At 41.2% G+C, this 18192-nt stretch overlaps 1 protein-coding gene across 2 annotated transcripts in view; it reads left to right on the top strand.

The window, feature by feature from the left end:
* The window catches only part of LOC127574517 (uncharacterized), a 49775-nt gene extending 33558 nt beyond the window's left edge, over positions 1–16217 (top strand). Inside the window, exons 3-9 of one of the 2 annotated variants that reach the window (XM_052023558.1) lie at positions 872–1156; positions 4006–4091; positions 9116–9193; positions 11088–11234; positions 12977–13105; positions 14770–14892; positions 16073–16217. In XM_052023558.1, the coding sequence (XP_051879518.1) occupies positions 872–1156; positions 4006–4091; positions 9116–9193; positions 11088–11234; positions 12977–13105; positions 14770–14892; positions 16073–16087 (863 nt within the window). In that variant the 3' untranslated portion in view covers positions 16088–16217. Of the gene's footprint in view, positions 1–871; positions 1157–4005; positions 4092–9109; positions 9194–11087; positions 11235–12976; positions 13106–14769; positions 14893–16072 lie in introns of both variants that reach the window. The other variant, XM_052023557.1, reaches the window with a different exon arrangement.
* Positions 16218–18192: the final 1975 nt, after the last annotated feature.

Here is an 18192-nt window from a genome sequence, read left to right as displayed (position 1 = left end):
TGATGCATTTGAATTTACATCTACTTACATTCTTAGGTGTTAATGGATGTTTTGTACTTTATACCCAGTAATGAAAAGCACTCGAGAAGCAGTCACCATGTCAAGAGATGTCGCTCTGAGGCATCAGAAGTCACTTCCTGAAAGGGAAGCAGTGCATGCTTCTGATGAATTGAGATGTCAGCCTTGGCTCGGTGCCCTTAGTTGCCTTGTGTGTTCAAGCACATTATCTAGGCTGACAGTTCAGTGAGGTACTGAGGTAATCTTGCACTGTTGGAGATCTCCTCTTTGGGATAAAACATCAAACTAAAGTTCCATCTGCCCTTTCACTTGGACCTAAAGCATTAATTGAAGAAAAGCAGCAAAGATTTTGTAATATCCTAGTTAATAGTACCCTTAACTAAAGCCTAAAAAATGTTGCTCTGTTTTACTTATTTAATGTTTGTGGAAATTTGCTTCATGCCAATTGCTGCTGAGTGTCCCCATGTTACAACAGTGATTTCACTTCATCGGTTGTAAAGCACTTTGAGATGTCCAGGCATTCATGGGCTGAATTCCCAGGATGTAGAAACAGCGAGTTGTTTGCAGACTTGAGTTCAAACCCTAAACTCGGCCACTTTTCAAAACCGGAGGTTGGTGTCCATGCTTTCAGACTTTATCTCCTGTTATTTTTCACCCTTGGTACTATCCTATTTAGTGGCCTGCATTACATTTCTGGTTAGTCAAAAGTAATAAATTTAATTCATAATAGAACACAGAACAGTACAGCACAGAAACAGGCCTTTCAGCCCACAATGTCTGTGCCGAACATGAAAATGTAATTACAATGTGAACATACAATCCCGCAATAACTTAAAAAGATGTATTTTTGTAGTCCCACAGATCCCTGAGAAACTGGAGCAGTGCCCTGGAGTTGATCACCTGGACTCCATCCAAGCAGAAGCCAAGTCCATGGACACAGAACCCATCTGTCGGACCCGTCATGCTTTCAGCCCATCAGATTCGAGTTCCTCCAGCGAGAGTGAGCTGCCATTCCCAATCCCACTTGAAGATGTTAGGAAAAGAAGCTCTCCCCAGGAGGTCCCTGTTAAATCGGAATCCGCAGATGCGCAGATTCCGTTGAAGCAAAGGACTTTTGAGACCACTGCTATCAACAAAGGTAATAACAAAAGTGCTTCAGGGAAAGAAACCTGCAATCCTTACACGGTCTGTCTTATTGGGTGGCACAGCTGGTAGAGCTGCTGCTTCACAGCTCCAGAGACCCAGGTTCAATCCTGACCTCTGGTGCTGTCTGTATGGAGTTTGTATGTTTTTTCTGTGACTATGTGAGTTTCCACCAGATACTCTGGTTTCCTCCCAAATCCCAAGTTGTGCAGGCTGGTAAGTTAATTGGTCACTTTAAATTTCCCCTAGTGTGTTGGTGAGTGGTAGAATCAAATAGGAGTTGATGGGACTGTAGGGACAATAAAATAGTATTACTGTAAATGGGTGTAGTCACACATTCAATGTGAATTCAGTTCCACATCAATATGATAGACTCATAAATGCCCTGTATCCAACAAACCCATACTGTATCATCATCATCTTGGAGTAGGAAGGATTGGAAATAAGAGTTGACCTCACTGATAAAGGTCATATCCCAATATTGCAGATGAGGAGGTTACCTTCTGAAGTTTGTAGGAGGACCATGGCTCAGGCTTTCTGGTTAGGAAGAATCACTGCCCCAGAGCCACCATTAATCTGACTCTGTCCCTGTTACCATTTTGAGAGTGATTTATATGTGAGTCAAACCAAAGGACAGTGATTTTATTTGTACAGAACTATTGGCTTGCTGAGACAAAGTGGGTTGCTGAACTGGCCTTTTTAAAACATTTTTCCCCCATCATTTTAGTAAAAGAAATTCAGTTTGCTTATGAGGTCTGTGGCCTGAGAGTGTTTGTGCAGGTTCCTTTCTTTTTTGATCTCCCTTATGCTTCCTCATTAATCTTTGATCTCTGAGCACCAGGCCTAAGATCAAGCATTGACATTTCTGATGTATCCAGCATACACAGTATATCCTTCATGTGTGTCTAATTTTAACCAAGGCTAACAAAACATTAAGGATAGTGTTAGATCTACAGAGATGTCATAAAAAGTAGCAGACCTGAGGAATGGGAGTACTTTAAAATTCAGCAAAAATGGACCAGTAGAAAATGTGAGTAAAGAAATATAAAAGTAGACTGTAGATCTTTACAAAGACAAGCAGAGCTCTTTTGAAAGGTGTGGTGATTATGCACAAATTATGGAGGAGCTGCTTTCTGTGATCTTTGTTCCTGAGAACTTTCAAGAAGACACATACGAGCAGTCTGTATGTGTGCACTCATGAGTAAACCCAATGAATTTACTCATGAGCACCAGTGAGGTTACAGAGAATATGTGCAAGGATGTAGACAATTTAAAAATTTGGTACTGTCTAGACAAAGATATTCAAGTAGTCAAGACATCTGTTTCAAGGACAAAAGCTACATGGAGAATATTGAATTTGAGACAAGCAGCTGGTGATACTTCTGATCACTCAAAAGGTAATGCAGGAAGTCAAGAAGGTCACCATACAGGATAATATAATTCAGACAGGATGAAAAGAGACACTTCATGGGTTGACTTTTTCTCAGGCCATATTTCCATCTGAAAGATGAAATGGATGCCCAAGGTGACCTGATCTTCAGAGGCGAAAGGGGTAATTGTACCCAAACTTTGAAGGTACAATAAGATCAGATACTTTCACTCTTCACATCCAACAGTGAATGGCTACTGTGGCAGAATAAGAGACATTTTCTACTGCCAGAGACTGAGTACAGAAATACAAGCCCTCCAGATCCCTAGAAAGGAACCAACCAAAGAGTCACTCTCACCAAGCCTCAGGTAGACTCTGGGCCAAAGTTGGACCAAATCTGCTTCACCTGGAGGAGAAAATATATCTGATGATAACTTTTTTGGAGATATTCACAGGAGACAATTTTGCAAGGTTCTCAAATGGCAGGCAGTTTGATCATCGGACATCGTCACCTTACTTTCCACCAGAAACACTGGCAGAGGCTAAATCATCACCATCACATTTGAGCCCTCTTTGAGCACTCTAGGCTTCTGCAATACCTCAATAGAATGGATTACAAGTCTTATTGCAGTAACTTGTGAGTAGATGAAGTAAAACTCTATTCCCAACAACAGAAAGGCTGCTCGAAGCAGAAGTGGCCAAAAGAAGATAGGCACAACATCACAACAGAAATGCCAAAGACATCATCAGTAAAAGTTGGGGGCACAATGAGGGTAAAGCCCATTAGGTGAACACCAGATATTGCATCAACACACACCACACCCCAGATCATGCAGTCACATCAGAAGTAGGAATCCCACATTAAAGGAAAAGGCCCCATCTCAGAAAGACTACTGAAGAGGCTGGCTTGATGGAAGCAATTGTGAAGATACTGGAGGACACATTGCTAACCCTAGTACTGTGCCTTCTGGTACCTCCACAATTGCTTTCATCTAGCAGATCAAGAATAGATAGTTAGGACAACCAGATCTGGAAGAACAGTCTGCCGACCTAGTATCTGGAAGACTTTGTACCAAAGCAAAGCCAAGGAGATAGGAAACTTATTTTGGATGTTTACTTTTGACCTATTGTTTTGCTTGCATTATTTGAAGAATAGTATTATGTGACCACTGGAGTAGCATGCATATGGCAGAGAAATACAGCTTATAAGTTTTGGTTTGATAAAGCATGTTGTTAATTCAATAAACTATTCTAAGCAAAAGATGAGACAGCTTCTCCCTGTATTCCTCAGTCCTGTGGTTTGAGGCTATAGAATTCTGCACTACGGATTAAATGAAGCACTGATTAACATTCAGATTTACCTCTGCCTGGGGCAAATTGGTGATTGTATTTCCTATTTAAAATGATCTTTCTTTTTCTTAAGTCTACTTTTCAGATGACCTAGTCTCACTACTGCTGCTGTTCTGTGTTCCCAGGGTCTTGCAATGAATCGGACAGCGATGATTCGGTACCTGAGCTTGAGGAGCCTGAGGTTTCTGTTCCACTAGCTGGACAGGAACAGGTGTGTGGTATAGACATTAATGTGAATGCTTTATTTGCATAGTTTTGATTGCCTATGGTGTGAGGACCTTCCCCAAAACTTGGGTAATTTTGATTTGTGACCTGGGTTCTTCTCATGAAAAGTCTTATAGGTCATTCATGAGAACTACTTGGTGGAAGCATCTGGGATCCACTACGTCTATGCAAACCACCTTTAGTGAGTTTTACACAAAATGGCTACTCCATGTCTCTGTTATGCAACTTCTTGACAATGTACTACAGTGACATTGTGGAAAGGAAATACAAATTGATGTAATCAGTGTTTGACCTCTGGAGTATGAGATTGCTACACTTCACTGGTTCTAGGGTTCCAACATTGTTGAACCCACTACCTTATATCCTGAGTCCTAGTGGAAGTGGACTGAGAAGGCCAAGGCACAATAACAACAATTAAAAGACAGTTGGACAGGTACATGGATTGGAAAGTTTAGAAGGTTATGGGCCAAATGCTAGTAAATGGGACTAGCTTTGTCAATTTTTACCTGAGCAGCTTTATGCTAGGTTTTCAACAGGAAATAAAGCTATTGGATTAATGTAAAAACCTGCCTGATTCATAAACCTCCTTCAGAGAAAGAAATCTGCTGTCTCTACCTTGCCTGGCCTAAATGTGATTCCAGATCCATCAGTGTGGTTGAACCATAGAACAATACAGCACAATACAGGCCCTTCGGCTCGCCATGTTGTGCCGACCTTTAAACCACGCCTAAGACTATCTAAACCCTTCCTCTCACGTATCCCTCTATTTTAAATTCCTCCATGTGCTTATCAAACAACCTCTTGAACTTGACCAACGTATCAGCCTCCACCACCGCCCCAGGCAGCGTATTCCATGCACTAACCACTCTCTGGGTGAAAAACCTCCCTCTGATATCTCCCTTGAACTTCCCACCCATTACCTTAAAGCCATGCCCTCTTGAATTGAGCATTGGTGCCCTGGGAAAGAGGCACTGGCTGTCCACTCTATCTATTCTTCTTAATATTTTGTGTACCTCTATCATGTCTCCCCTCATCCTTCTTCTCTCTAATGAGTAAAGCCCTAGCTCCCTTAGACTCTCCTCATAATCCATAATCTCCAATCCAGGCAGCATCCTGGTAAGTCTCCTCTGCGCCCTTTCCAACACTTCCACATCCTTCCTATAATGAGGTGACCAGAACTGAATGCAGTACTCGCAAATGTGGTCTAACCAGAGTTTTGTAGAGCTGCATCATTACCTCGCGGCTCTTAAACTCGATCCCACGACTTATGAAAGCTAACATCCCACATCCCATAAGCTTTCTTAACTACCCTATCCACCTGTGAGGCAACTTTCAGTGATCTGTGGATATGAACCCCCAGATCCCTCTGCTCCACAGTCCCCAGAATCCTGCCATTAGTCTTGTACTCCGCTTTGGAGTTAGTCCTTCCAAAGTGTACCACCTCACACTTCTCCGGATTGAACTCCATCTGCCACTTCTTAGCCCAGCTCTGCAAGCTTCGACAGCCCTCCACACTATCCACAACACCACCGACTTTTGTGTCGTCTGCAAACTTGCTAACCCACCCTTCCACCCCCTGATCCAAGTCATTAATAAATATCACAAAAAGTAGAGGTCCCAGAACCGATCCTTGTGGGACACCAATAGTCACAGCCCTCCAATCTGAATGCAATCCCTCCACCACAACCCTCTACTTTCTACAGGCAAGCCAATTCTGAATCCACACGGCCAAGCCTCCCTGGATCCCTTGCCCTCTGACCTTCTGAAGAAGCCTACCATGTGGAGCCTTGTCAAACGCCTTACTAAAATCCATGTAGACCACATCCATGTTGACTTATAACTGCCTTTACAGTTCGGGGGCAATTAGAGATAGACAGTATTCCTATTGATATCTACATCCAGCAAAGAAATTAATAATAAAGAGAGAAATTAAAGTGGCTGGAAACAGAAATAAGTATCTATCAATTGAAGGATTCTGTATTTTCTGCTTTATTGGAGTACTGTTCTGTCAAAAAACAAAGAATTGTCATATTTATTAATGTTGTACTTAATTAAAAGGGGAAAGATTTGAAAGGAGAAAGTTTTTCAGCCGGAGGGTGGTCAGTATATGGAACGAGCTGCCAGAAGAAGTGGTTGAGGCAGGTACAGTAGTATCATTTAAGAAGCACTTGATAGATACATGGCAGGGCGAGGATTGGAGGGATCTGGGCTGAACGCAGGAAATTGGGACTAGCTGGGTGGGCACCGTGGTCTGCATGGACTGGTTGGGCTGAAGGGCCTGTATCCATGCTGCCTTGCTCTAGGACTAAGGAATTGCTCCAAAGATTTCTAGAGATTAACAAGTGATGAAGATTCGTGCAATCATACAAGGATTAAATAATTCCTATTACAGGGAGAGACTTGAGAAAATAAAAGTTTTTTTAAAGAGCAGTGAAAATCAAGGGGAGATTTGATCAGATTTAGAACACTACAGCACAAGACCAGGCCCTTCAGCCCACCATGTCTGCGCAACCATGATGCCAAATTAGACTAAACCCATCTGCTGCACGTGGTCCATATCCCACATCCCTCATATCCTGACTGTCCAGGTATCTCTCTAAATGCTTCTTAAACATTGCTATTGTATCTGTTTCTACCACCTCCCAGGTATCAACCAATCTCTGTGTAAAAAACATGCATTGCAAATCTCCTTAAAACTTTTCCCTCTCACCTTAAACATACACCCTCTGGTATTTGACATTTTCACCCTAGGAAAAAGACTCTGACCATCCACCTTATCGAAGCCTCTCATAATTTTATAAATTTCTGTCAGGTCCCTCCTCAGCCTCCGCCACTTCAGAGAAAACAACCCAAATTTGTCCATCCTTTCCCTACAGCTGATACACTCTAATCCTGGCAACTTTCCTGGTGAACCTCCGCTGCACCTCCTCCAAAGCCTTCATGTCCTTTCTGTAATGTGGGGACCAGAACTGCACACAATACTCCAAATGTGGGCTGACCAGAGTTCTATACAGCTGCAACATGAGTTCCCAACTTTTATACTCAATACCTTGACCAATGAAGGCAAGCATGCCATACACCCTCTTTAACACTCTATCCACTTGTGTTGCCACTTTCAGAGAGTTATGGACTTGCACCCCAATATCCCTATGTACATCATTGCTCAAAAGGATCCTGCCAATTACAGTATATTTTCCTTTTTGCATTTGACCTTGCATTTGTCCTGATTAAACTCCATCTGCCATTTCTCCACACAAATTTCCAACTGATCTATATCCTGCTGTATCCTTTGACAACTTTCCTTGCTATCTACAGCTCTAACAATTTTCATGTCACCTGCAAACTTACTAATCAGACCATCTACATTTTCATTCAGATCATTGATATATGTTACAAACAACAGAGTTCCCAGCGCTGATTCTTGAGGAACACCACTGGTCACAGACTTCCATTCAGTGAAACTCCCCTCTTCTATGACCAAGGCAATTTTGGATCCAATTTACCAAGTCTCCATGAATCCCAGGTGCCTTAATCTTCTGGACCAGCCTACCATTAGGGACCCTGTCAAATGCTTTACTAAAGTCCATGTGGAGAACTTCCACTGCTCTACCCTTAACAATCATTTTCATCACTTTCTCAAAAAACTCGATCAAGTTTGTGAGACAGGATCTCCCCTGCTGACTATCCCTCATATGTCCATGCTTTGCCAAATGCAAGAAAATCCCGTCCCTAAGAATCTCTTCCAATAATTTGTAAGGTTTACCAGCCTATAATTTTCTGGTTTGTCCCTGTCGCCCTTCTTAAACAGAAGAACAGCATTGGCTAGTCTCCAGCCTTCTGGCACCTCACCTATGTCTAAAGAGGATACGAAGATATAGACATGTTAGACTTGCAGAAGGCTGCAATAGTGTAACTCAGGAGAAAACTATTCTCAGTGTAAGAAATGTCAATAATAGTGAGACACAGATAAAAGGCAATTGAAAATCACCTAAAATAATTTTTCATTTTGCATCAAATGTTTTTATGATCTAGGCTCCACTGTCTGAATCAGTGCTGGAAGTAGATTCACCAGTAGCTTTCAGAAAGAAAGCAGATAAAATCTTGGAGGAATTACTGCCACACTTCCCTTGCTGAACTATGAGGAAAGCAGGGTGGCAGTAATTCCTCCAGCTTTTAAAAAGCTGGCAGAATAAAAGCAGATACAGAAGTAGAATTTGTAACTGAATCAGACTTGGGGTAGAAATTCGTCCCTTTGCAACCTGATAAAAATCAATGGAACTAAACATCAGAAGCCAAGTATAACATCAGAAGCCAAGAAATGAGATTTGTTTGTATAATCTTTTATTAGTAATGAGTAGCAGGAGAACATTTCTAATGGATATCTGTGTATATTCTTTATTCTTAACCATTAAATCCTCACACCATTTTAATACATTTCCTCTGCACTTCTCCTTTTCCAAATCCTTAATATCTTTTCTTAAGTGTGGTGCTGATGATTGGCTACAAAGTTCCAACTGTGTCTTAACTGGTGATTTATAAAAGTTTATCATAACTTATTTGGTCTGTCCTTGTATTAATAAAACCAAGGATCTCACATGTGTATTTAGTAGCCTTGTTGACTTGTCTTGTTACCTTCAGGGATCCCCAGCTCACTCTGTTCTTCCTCTGTAAATAGGCAGGTTAGTCATGTGAATAGGCATGTACCTGTTCTTTCTCATTATAGCATATTGGCTATAATATGTGGCAGACTATATCACTGCAGGAGACAGAGGGAAGAGTGGAGTTCAGGATTCACATACCTGTGTTGTAGCTGCCCTGAGAGTGATTAAGGAGTCAGTGGAGGATAATCCTTTCCACTGTATCTAACCCACGTTATATCTAAACAGGCAATGGTTGATATTGACACAGCAAGAATACTTTGAATCTCATCCCATTGATGTAGACAATGTCTGTGAAAATTAAGTACAATTTGTTCTTGTTTTTTGAAAAAAATATCACTTCTAGTCACAGTTGGCACAAGCAGTGGGGATTGGTGATGAGCCTGTGAGTAAAGCTAAACAGAGCCGGAGTGAAAAGAAGGCGCGAAAGGTGAGTCAAAGTATGCCCTTAGACAAAGTTGTATGGATGTGTGAACAGGGATGCAGCTAGACACAAGTGTACCTGAACAGTCATGTGCCAAGACACAGGTGTGCAGATACAAATATGCATCCAAAAGAGATGGACTCTGACCTCACGATCTACCTTGTTGTGACCTTGCACCTTATTGCACTGCACTTTCTCTGTAGCTGTGACACTTTACTCTGTACTGTTTTTGTTTTTACCTGTACTACCTCAATGCACTCTGTACTAACTCAATGTAACTGCACTGTGTAATGAATTGATCTGTATGATTGGTATGCAAGACAAATTTTTCACTGTACCTCGATACAAATGACAATAATAAACCAATACCAATACCAAAAATACTTGTATGGACATGAACAAATATGCACTTGGACACAGGTGTATAGACCATAAACATGAACCCAGACTTGCATGTAAAGACACAAAAACAGGCATGTGCCTGGTGATGCATGTATAGACATGAACAAAATACACTTATATGTGTTTGTGCTGACACAGGTACAAATATGCAACTAGATATCTGTGTGTGTACACTCGGACAGGCATGAATATAGATATATGAACCAACATTCACCTGGACATGTGTTTAGAGAGATGAACAAGCATGCATCTATCTACGAGGCTGTTACACACATATAAGCATGAATACAAACATGTGGTCATGCAATAGGAATAAGAGAGCATAGTGGTTATATTTCTAGTAATCTGAATAATCACCCAATATCAACCTAGGCACCAGATTTTAACATAACAAAAGCATACGTACGTAGCCTAACCATCCTACAAAGACCTTGTCACTAACATTGGGAGACATATGACTAAATTTTTAGAGAAGTTCCATGGGCTTGTTTGGCAAGAGCTGTCTAGCATGAACCTAGATATAGAAGTGTAGACACATAAACAGACAAGCACCTTAATATGGTTGTGTTGACTTGTGAACAAATATGCATAGAGGCTTACTCACAGAATTATACCTTTCGGCCAATGTCTCAAGTACCTCCATCAACTGCCCTGGGTATGCTCTATTCTTTTACTTGCCTTCAGCTCATGAATGAGTGCTTCTCCACACTAAACATCTTCTTGGAAGAAGCACTGAGGGTAACAAGGGGGATTCGCTGAGTTTCATAGATACCAACTGAGTATCCAACAAAATTCAATGTCCTGGGCAATTGTTTAGAGGCTTACTGGCAGGTAATGACACCAAGTACACAACCTACAATGCATGGATCAATGCAAGAGCCAAGTTTCATGTTGGTCTCCAAATTTAGTGACTTTTGAATCCACTCCACCATATCAAATGCCAGGAGGAAAGTTATTGAACAACTAACAACCTGCACTCTTCCATATGGATTTTAAAAATGTGTTGTAATAAAGATTATCTTTCTCTGTCTGTTATTCTCTGCATTTTTTTCTGACTTATAATCAATCTTTTCCCTCTTATCTTTCCCGTCTCTCTCTCTCTGTTTTTCTCTTACTGTTTTCTTCTCTCTAACTCATTCTGTTCACCCGTCATCACTCTGTGATATATTGCTTTCCATTTTAATACTTCCTATTCTATCTCACTGATCTATCATATTTCTGCCTTCCTCTTTTCTTCTTCTTCAATTCTCCCATCTCACTCTCTCCATCTTATCCCTCCCCTTCCTGCCCTTCACTGTCTCTTTTTGTTTCTCTTGTTCTCCCCTTTTATATCTCCTGTGATCACTCACTATCTACCCATCTTGCTTGTGTTATCTGTATTTCTCTTTCACACTATTATGCTCTTTCTTTCTCTCTCTCATGCTCTGTCCCTGTTTCTGACTCTCATTCCCTCTCTCCTACTCATCTAACCCATCCCACCCCACAAACCCTTTCCCAGGCTATGTCCAAGCTCGGTCTGCGACAGGTACATGGTGTGACAAGGATAACAATCAGAAAGTCTAAAAACATCCTGTTTGTCATAACAAAACCAGATGTTTTCAAGAGTCCAGTGTCTGACATCTACATTGTCTTTGGGGAAGCAAAGGTAAGGATTTGTTACTAACTGTGAAAACAAATAAATGATTGGGTCCTTTAGTAGCACTGAATATTAACTGTTTAAAGAAAGCATGAGGATCAGATATATTGGAGACTCTGCTCTGAATATGGGGCTTGTTTAAATACTGGGAGGGCATTTTACTTTGCATCAACTCTGTTCTGTATCTGCCCTGGGAATGTATGATGGGACTGTGAAATGGGGAGTGTTATATTTGTTCTTCATCAAGGTACAAACTTGGCGTGGGTTTAACACCTGAACATTTATTAAAACAACAACAACAACAGACTGACTGCAACAGACAGGCTGGCTTGCTTGCCCACTCTTTTACAGCCACTTCCTGTTCTGCCCATGTGACCCCTTGCATTGCCTACTGGGAAATGTAGTTTTTTTATTATAACTACATAATAACACAGGGAGAGCATAGGTACATGACTGCACTATTCACATCCTTGAGCTTGTGTTGCCATTCGATTAGACTGTGGCCAAATTGCTTCAACATCTTTTCTGAAATTTTGTTTAATACCCCAAAAGAACTTCATCTATTGAGAATGCACCAACCTCAATGCTTCCAATTTCCTCCCTCCGTACAACTGAAGTCCTCCCCAATGACTTGCTCAAGGACCACAGGTGTTTCAGAGCTCTTGCCACAGAAGTAGAAAGGCAGGCTCAGCTGAGGCATTCTGTATTCATTTTCTGTCCTGCTCAACAGCAGAGCTTGGGGCCATTTGTGTTCATGGCAGTCTCAGTGTGCATGCTTGTGGCTGGACTGCATGCAGTCTATGGTACAAAGCCACTTTCAACTTGGATTCTGCTCGGATGGGAATTCCCCAGCTGCATCAGCCCATTTCATAAAGATTGAGGTTCTTAGAGGGGGGTTATGGTCCATAAATTCAGTTGGAGAATTTCAGGAGGTAAGAAATAAAAACAGGATTAAGGCCACTTGGTCTCTTGTACCTGCTTTGCCATTCAACAAGACCAAGGTTAATCTTTCACCTCTGCACCACTTTCCTTCATTAATCCTACATCCCTTGATTCTCTTGGTATCCAAAAACTATTGCTCTCTTTTTAATATACTCACTCAATGTGTTCCACTGACCTACTAGGTGAAGAACTCCAAAGGTCCACTACCCACTGGGTGAAGGAAATTACCTCTCACCTCTCCTGAATGGTCAACCCCTTATTTTGATACTGTTACCCTAAGACACCCAGTGGAAACATCACCCCTGTATCTATCCTGTCAAACCCTGTAAAAATATTCTATGTTTCAATGAGATGGGAGGCAGAGAAATAACTAAGCAAAGAAAGTGGTATCAATGCCTGCATTTGTTAATGCCAAGCAGAACACTCTCGCCTCTGAGTTAGAGTTACAAGGTTGTGAAGCCAACCTCAGTCTCTGGACTTGGACCTGTGAACCAGCTGGCTAAATTCCAGTGCAATAATTCCAGTTACAATCTTTCATCTGCACTCTAAAAGGGCCATTAAAGATCTCAAGACACTGATAGAAATGGGGAGTTCTCTTATGCCCTGGCCAACATCTTTTTTTCATCCAGTGTCTCCAAAATCAGATCTTTTGACTGATTTATTTCATTGCCGTTTGTGGGATCATGTTGTGTATAAATTGATGTTGTGTTTTCAATATTGACTAAACTTCAAAAGCACTTTGAGAAGCCTTTGGTTCCTAATAGGCACTATGTAAATACAAGTCTTTCTCTTGTTTCCTCTTATTCCAGATTGAAGATCTGTCCCAGCAGGCTCATAAAGCAGCTGCTGAAAAGTTCAAAGTTCCCATTGAACATGCAACTTTGATCCCTGAAACAACTCCAACTCTCAGCATTAAGGAGGAGAGCGAGGAAGAGGAGGTAAAATGTTTCTGGGACATTTTGGATTCAAGCCTTGAACATTACAGCCATTGGAACACAAATTTTTATCACCCTCTTCCTTCCCACTATTGTAATCTCACATTGCAACAGTCCCAGCTAAATACCATTACATAACCTGCTCCATAATCTTCATCGTAGCTTTTACAAAAGTTATTATTACTTCAACATACTAAAGACTCAGTAGGTTCTATGCAGAATGATCACAAACAATAACATAAAATAACTTATTACCCTAAGTACATAGAAAGAATGACCATGTATGTGTATGCATATGAATAGTACTGTGACATGACAACATTTTTGAGCCTCTCCAAATATTATCTAAGATCAAAATACTGCAGTTGCTGGAACATGAGGTAAAAACAGAAAATGCCAGAAATACTCAGCAGGTCAGGCAATATCTGTGGAGACAGAAACAGAGTCAATGTTTCAGGTCAATGAAATTTCATCTTCCTGATGAAAGGACTTCAGTCTGAAATGTTAACACTATCTCCACAGATGCTACCTGACCTGCTGAGCCTGTCCAGCATTTTCTGTTGTTATTACAATTATTACCTTACAACCACAATTGCATGTTTTTACTTTTATATACTTTACTGAAGGGCTAAAGTAAAATGTAATTCTAAAGTGAATTTTTTGATACAAAGTAGTTTCCATTATTATCCTTTCATCATTTCTAATGTGGTGACTGTGAAAGGTAGTTAAGGTAGTTAAATCCCAAAGGACTCATTAAAACTGAGGAAATTATGAATAAGCAGAAAGGACTCAGGATGGGGAGGGTGTGATCCTTAATACCCAGTCAAATTTGACTGTGGAATTAATTAACTAGTCAAAGATATCAAAATAGAATGAACAAGTAGAGTTAAGGCAGACAGCAATAGAAAATCAAAAAACTGCAGAGGCTGGAATTCTGAAATGAAAAGAGAAAATGCTGGAAATACTCAACATGTCAAGCAGCATATGTAAAAAGAAAACCGAGTTAAAGTTTCAGGTTAACGTTTGGGTAAAGGGTCTTCAACTTGAAATGTTAATTCTGTTTCTACTCCAACAAATGCCACCTGACATGCTGTCTGTTTCTGGCATTTTCTGTTTTTATTTAAGACAAATAGAGAGGTTGATAGAATTCAGGGTGATGGTAGGAGATTGAAAATGAATTATTTGGTCCTGTAGACTCTTCTGTTCCATAAATTCTTATCTCCCTGTGACACATGCATCACATGTCTTCCTGAGTTATAGAAAACAGAAAACTCATATTTTAACTTAATATAATTTAGACTTGAAAGTTCCAAATCACCTTTTTAGGGCAACAAAGCAGTGATAGTCACATATCATTAGATGATCTTTAAAAGATAAAGACTGCAGCTCAGATTCATTTTGAATACAGTGCTCAAAGGACCTGAATTCATTGTCCTGGTATAATTTGTGGGGCTGGTTGGATTCCCTGTGCTGAAAGTAAGAGGGGGACTGGACTCAGTTTGGATGACATGCCTTGGTATGCTCACAAATAAATTGAACTCCAGGCTTATTGGGAGATAACTATACAGTAGGTGCTTAATCCAGTTTGGCAGTAATCCTTGTGAGGGAGGACCCAAGAGTAAAGGGGACTGGACCATTAAATTCTTTGCCATGTACTTAACTTTCAGCTGGATGAAACGGGACTTGAAGCTAGAGACATAGAGCTGGTAATGGCCCAGGCAAATGTCTCAAGAGGAAAAGCTGTGCGAGCTCTCAGGCACAACAAGAATGATATTGTCAATGCTATAATGGTGAGATGCTCTGGAATTTCCATTATTGTTTTATAGTTGTCTTTGTATTCATTCTTTTTCTTTCTAAACTATCTTCCCTATCTACTTAAGAAAAGATGGTTTGCTTTAAGTGGGTTCAGATACTCTTTCTGACCATTCACGCCTGGACCCTGCATTAGTTTGCCCCTACTCAATCAGGTGAACGTCTCCCATCCCTGCAGGTTGGAAGAGCCTTGAGGGAGATGAGTCTGGGACTGTCCATTTCATTGCCTGAAAGAAAAACAAATTTACCACATATGACTGAAATGTAAATAAAAAATTGGGAATACTTTGCAGCAACAAACAACAAAAACTGATATTTTAAACAATTGGGTTGTTGTTGGAATTTCAACAGATTCATTGATCAACTTCTGGGAAAAGGAATTGGAACCTGATACATCCTGGATTACTTGACTCCAGTCAAACAATGCCTGGCTCACTCTTTAAGTCCTCTCTGGCCTTAGTTGAGCACTCAAATTTTTTTCCCACGAATTGACAATAAAAAAGGCCTTATTTGCATTGCCCACAATCAGAAAATATCTTCTCACAGGTGTGTGGGCAATGAACCCAAGGGAGATTTTATCCAATGGCAGGAATGCCACCTGCCTCTGGTGGACTCAGGCCAGACCTTATTAGCATGGTGCTGAATGAGTCCTGAAAGACCTAGTTTGGGATGGTTATATACTTGGAGTACCTGTGGAAATTATGGCAGCCAATCATGAAAGGGTCAGAGGGGGTAAGGTGTCAGGGGATGGGGTGGAGGGTGATGGGTGGCAGTGGCTGTGGTTGACAAAGTGAGTTGGGGCAGGAAGGAACTCTCAACTTTACTAATGACACAAAGGATAGCCAAAAATGTACACCTTCAGCTTCCAATTCTCTCCTGATAGATCTTGTGCCAGCATCTTCCTTTGATCAATATTAAACCTAGTTTTCTTATTTGATAGCTGCTCAGAAAGGTAGGCTTAAATTGAAAATGGAAAGATTCAGATAGTGCTATCTAAAATGCTCATCAATGAACTGCCTGCTTATTCATTTTACTGGTTGAGTAAGTTAGAACCAACTTTTTGGAGTCATATGGATGAGACAATCTGCTGAGAGTGATCAGGGAAGGGTAAACAAGCCTCTTCACCTGTTTAATTATCCTCTTTTCTTTCTCTTCTAGGAATTAACGATGTAAACCGCAAAATGGAGATCTATTTCTATATATATTCGCTGGATATTATCAACATTATAAACTATAACCAAACTGTAAATCATACAAGTTTGCATCTGTTATACTGCTAATAAACTCAGTCTATGGAAACCAAGCCAGAGATTGCATGTGTTTCTTTAAATAATCACTGGGAAAGAGAAGAGGTTTTCATGGACTGAAACCCCACTCCAGAAACTTGTGCACACAGTCTAGGCTGACAATACTGAGGGAGTGTTGAACTGCCAGAACTTTTAGAATAAGATATCATCTGCATGCTCAGGTGATTGTAAATATTCCACAATAGTTTTGGAAGAAGAGAATTGTTGGTATCCTGGCCATATTTACCCTTCAATCCACATAATTAAAACCCGTTATTTGATCATTACCTTTTTATTGTTTATGGAACAATTTCCTTGCAGTACTTTAGCCTCTGGACATATTGTCGCCCCATTACAGGAAGGATGTGGAGGCTTCGGAAAGGGTACAGAAGAGGTTTACCAGGATGCTGCCTGGATTAGAGGGTTTGAGCGATAAGGAGAGGATGGACAAAACTTGGGTTGTTTTCTCTGGAAAGTCAGAGGCTGAGGGGAGACCTGACAGAAGTTTATTAAATTATGAAAGGCATAGATAGGGTAGACAGTCAGAATCTTATTCCCAGGGTGGAAATGTCAAATACTAGAAGACATGCATTTAAGGTGAGAGGGGGAAAGTTTAAGGGAGACATGCAGCACAAGTTTTTTTTTACACAGAGTGGTAGGCACCTGCAACAGGCTGCTAGGGGTAGTGTTGGAAGCAGATACAATAGTGACATTTAAGAAGCTTTTGGATACACACATGAATATGGAGGAAATGTAGGGATATGGATCATGTGCAGGCAGAAGAGATTTAGTTTAATTTGGCATCATGTTCGGCCAGACATCGTGAGCCGAAGGGCCTGTTCCTGTGCTCAGCGGATCTGACTCAAACACCACCCTCCACTCCGAGAGACGCTTCCTTTTACCCATAAAACAATCACATAGAACCCACTGACTGCCTAATCAATCTGCAAATATTTTGCAATTTATTGAAGATCCACTTAAATAGAGTAGGTGGTGAGGATTCTTTCTGCGCATAGTTACCAGGTTTTGCTGCACGGCTCACACAGTGCACCAGTCAGGTTAAGTTGCTCCAAGTTGGAAGGGCAGATGTCAAATCAGCTTTGCAAGAAGATCGTCAGGAAAGGGAAGGGGTATAGACAGACAGGTCAGAGCACCCCTGTGGCCGTTCCCATCAACAATAAGTATACTGTTTTGGATACTGCTGGTGGGGATGACCTACCAGGGACAAGTGGCAGTGGTCCTGTCTCTGGCACTGAGATGGGACCCTCAGCTCAGAAAGGAAGGAGGCAAAAAAAGAGAGCAGTAGTGATAGGGGATTCGATAGTTAGGGAGACAGATAGGAGGTTCTGTGGGAGAGATCAAGAATCCCTGATGGTCTGTTGCCTCCCTGGTGCCAGGGTCCATGATATCTTGGATCGAGTTCTCGATATTCTCAGGAGGGAGGGTGAGCAGCCAGATGTTGTGGTCCACATAGGGACCAATGACGTGGATAGGAAAAGGGAGGAGGTCCTGTAAAGAGAGTTTAGAGAATTAGGTGCAGAGTTGAAGGACAGGACCTCCAAGGCTGCAATCTCAGGATTGCTACATGTGCCATGAGCTAGTGAGGCTAGAAATAGGAGGATTATGCAGCTAAACACGTGGCTAAGGAAATGGTGCAGGAGGGAGGGCTTCACGTTTCTAGACAATTGGGCTTTGTTCCAGGGAAGGTTGGACCTGTTCTGACGGGATGGATTGCACCTGAACTGGAGGGGGACAAACATTCTTGTGGGTAGGTTTGCTAGTGCTGCTCTGGGGGGCTTTAAACTAGATTTGCAGGGGGAGGGGAACCAGAGTGTTAGAACAGATAGTGAGGTGGAGGAGGAAAAAAGTCATGTGAGGACTGCAGGTATGAACAGAAATCAAAGGTTTGTACATGATAGAAATGTTCTCAGGTGCATCTATTTCAATGCAAGGAGTATTGTAGGTAAGGCAGATGAGTTTAGGGCGTGGATT

Source organism: Pristis pectinata, chromosome 9, assembly GCF_009764475.1.
Source record: "Pristis pectinata isolate sPriPec2 chromosome 9, sPriPec2.1.pri, whole genome shotgun sequence".
NCBI lineage: Eukaryota > Metazoa > Chordata > Chondrichthyes > Rhinopristiformes > Pristidae > Pristis > Pristis pectinata.
Note: the sequence above shows the minus strand (reverse complement) of the source record. Positions and strands in the feature narration are given on the sequence as shown.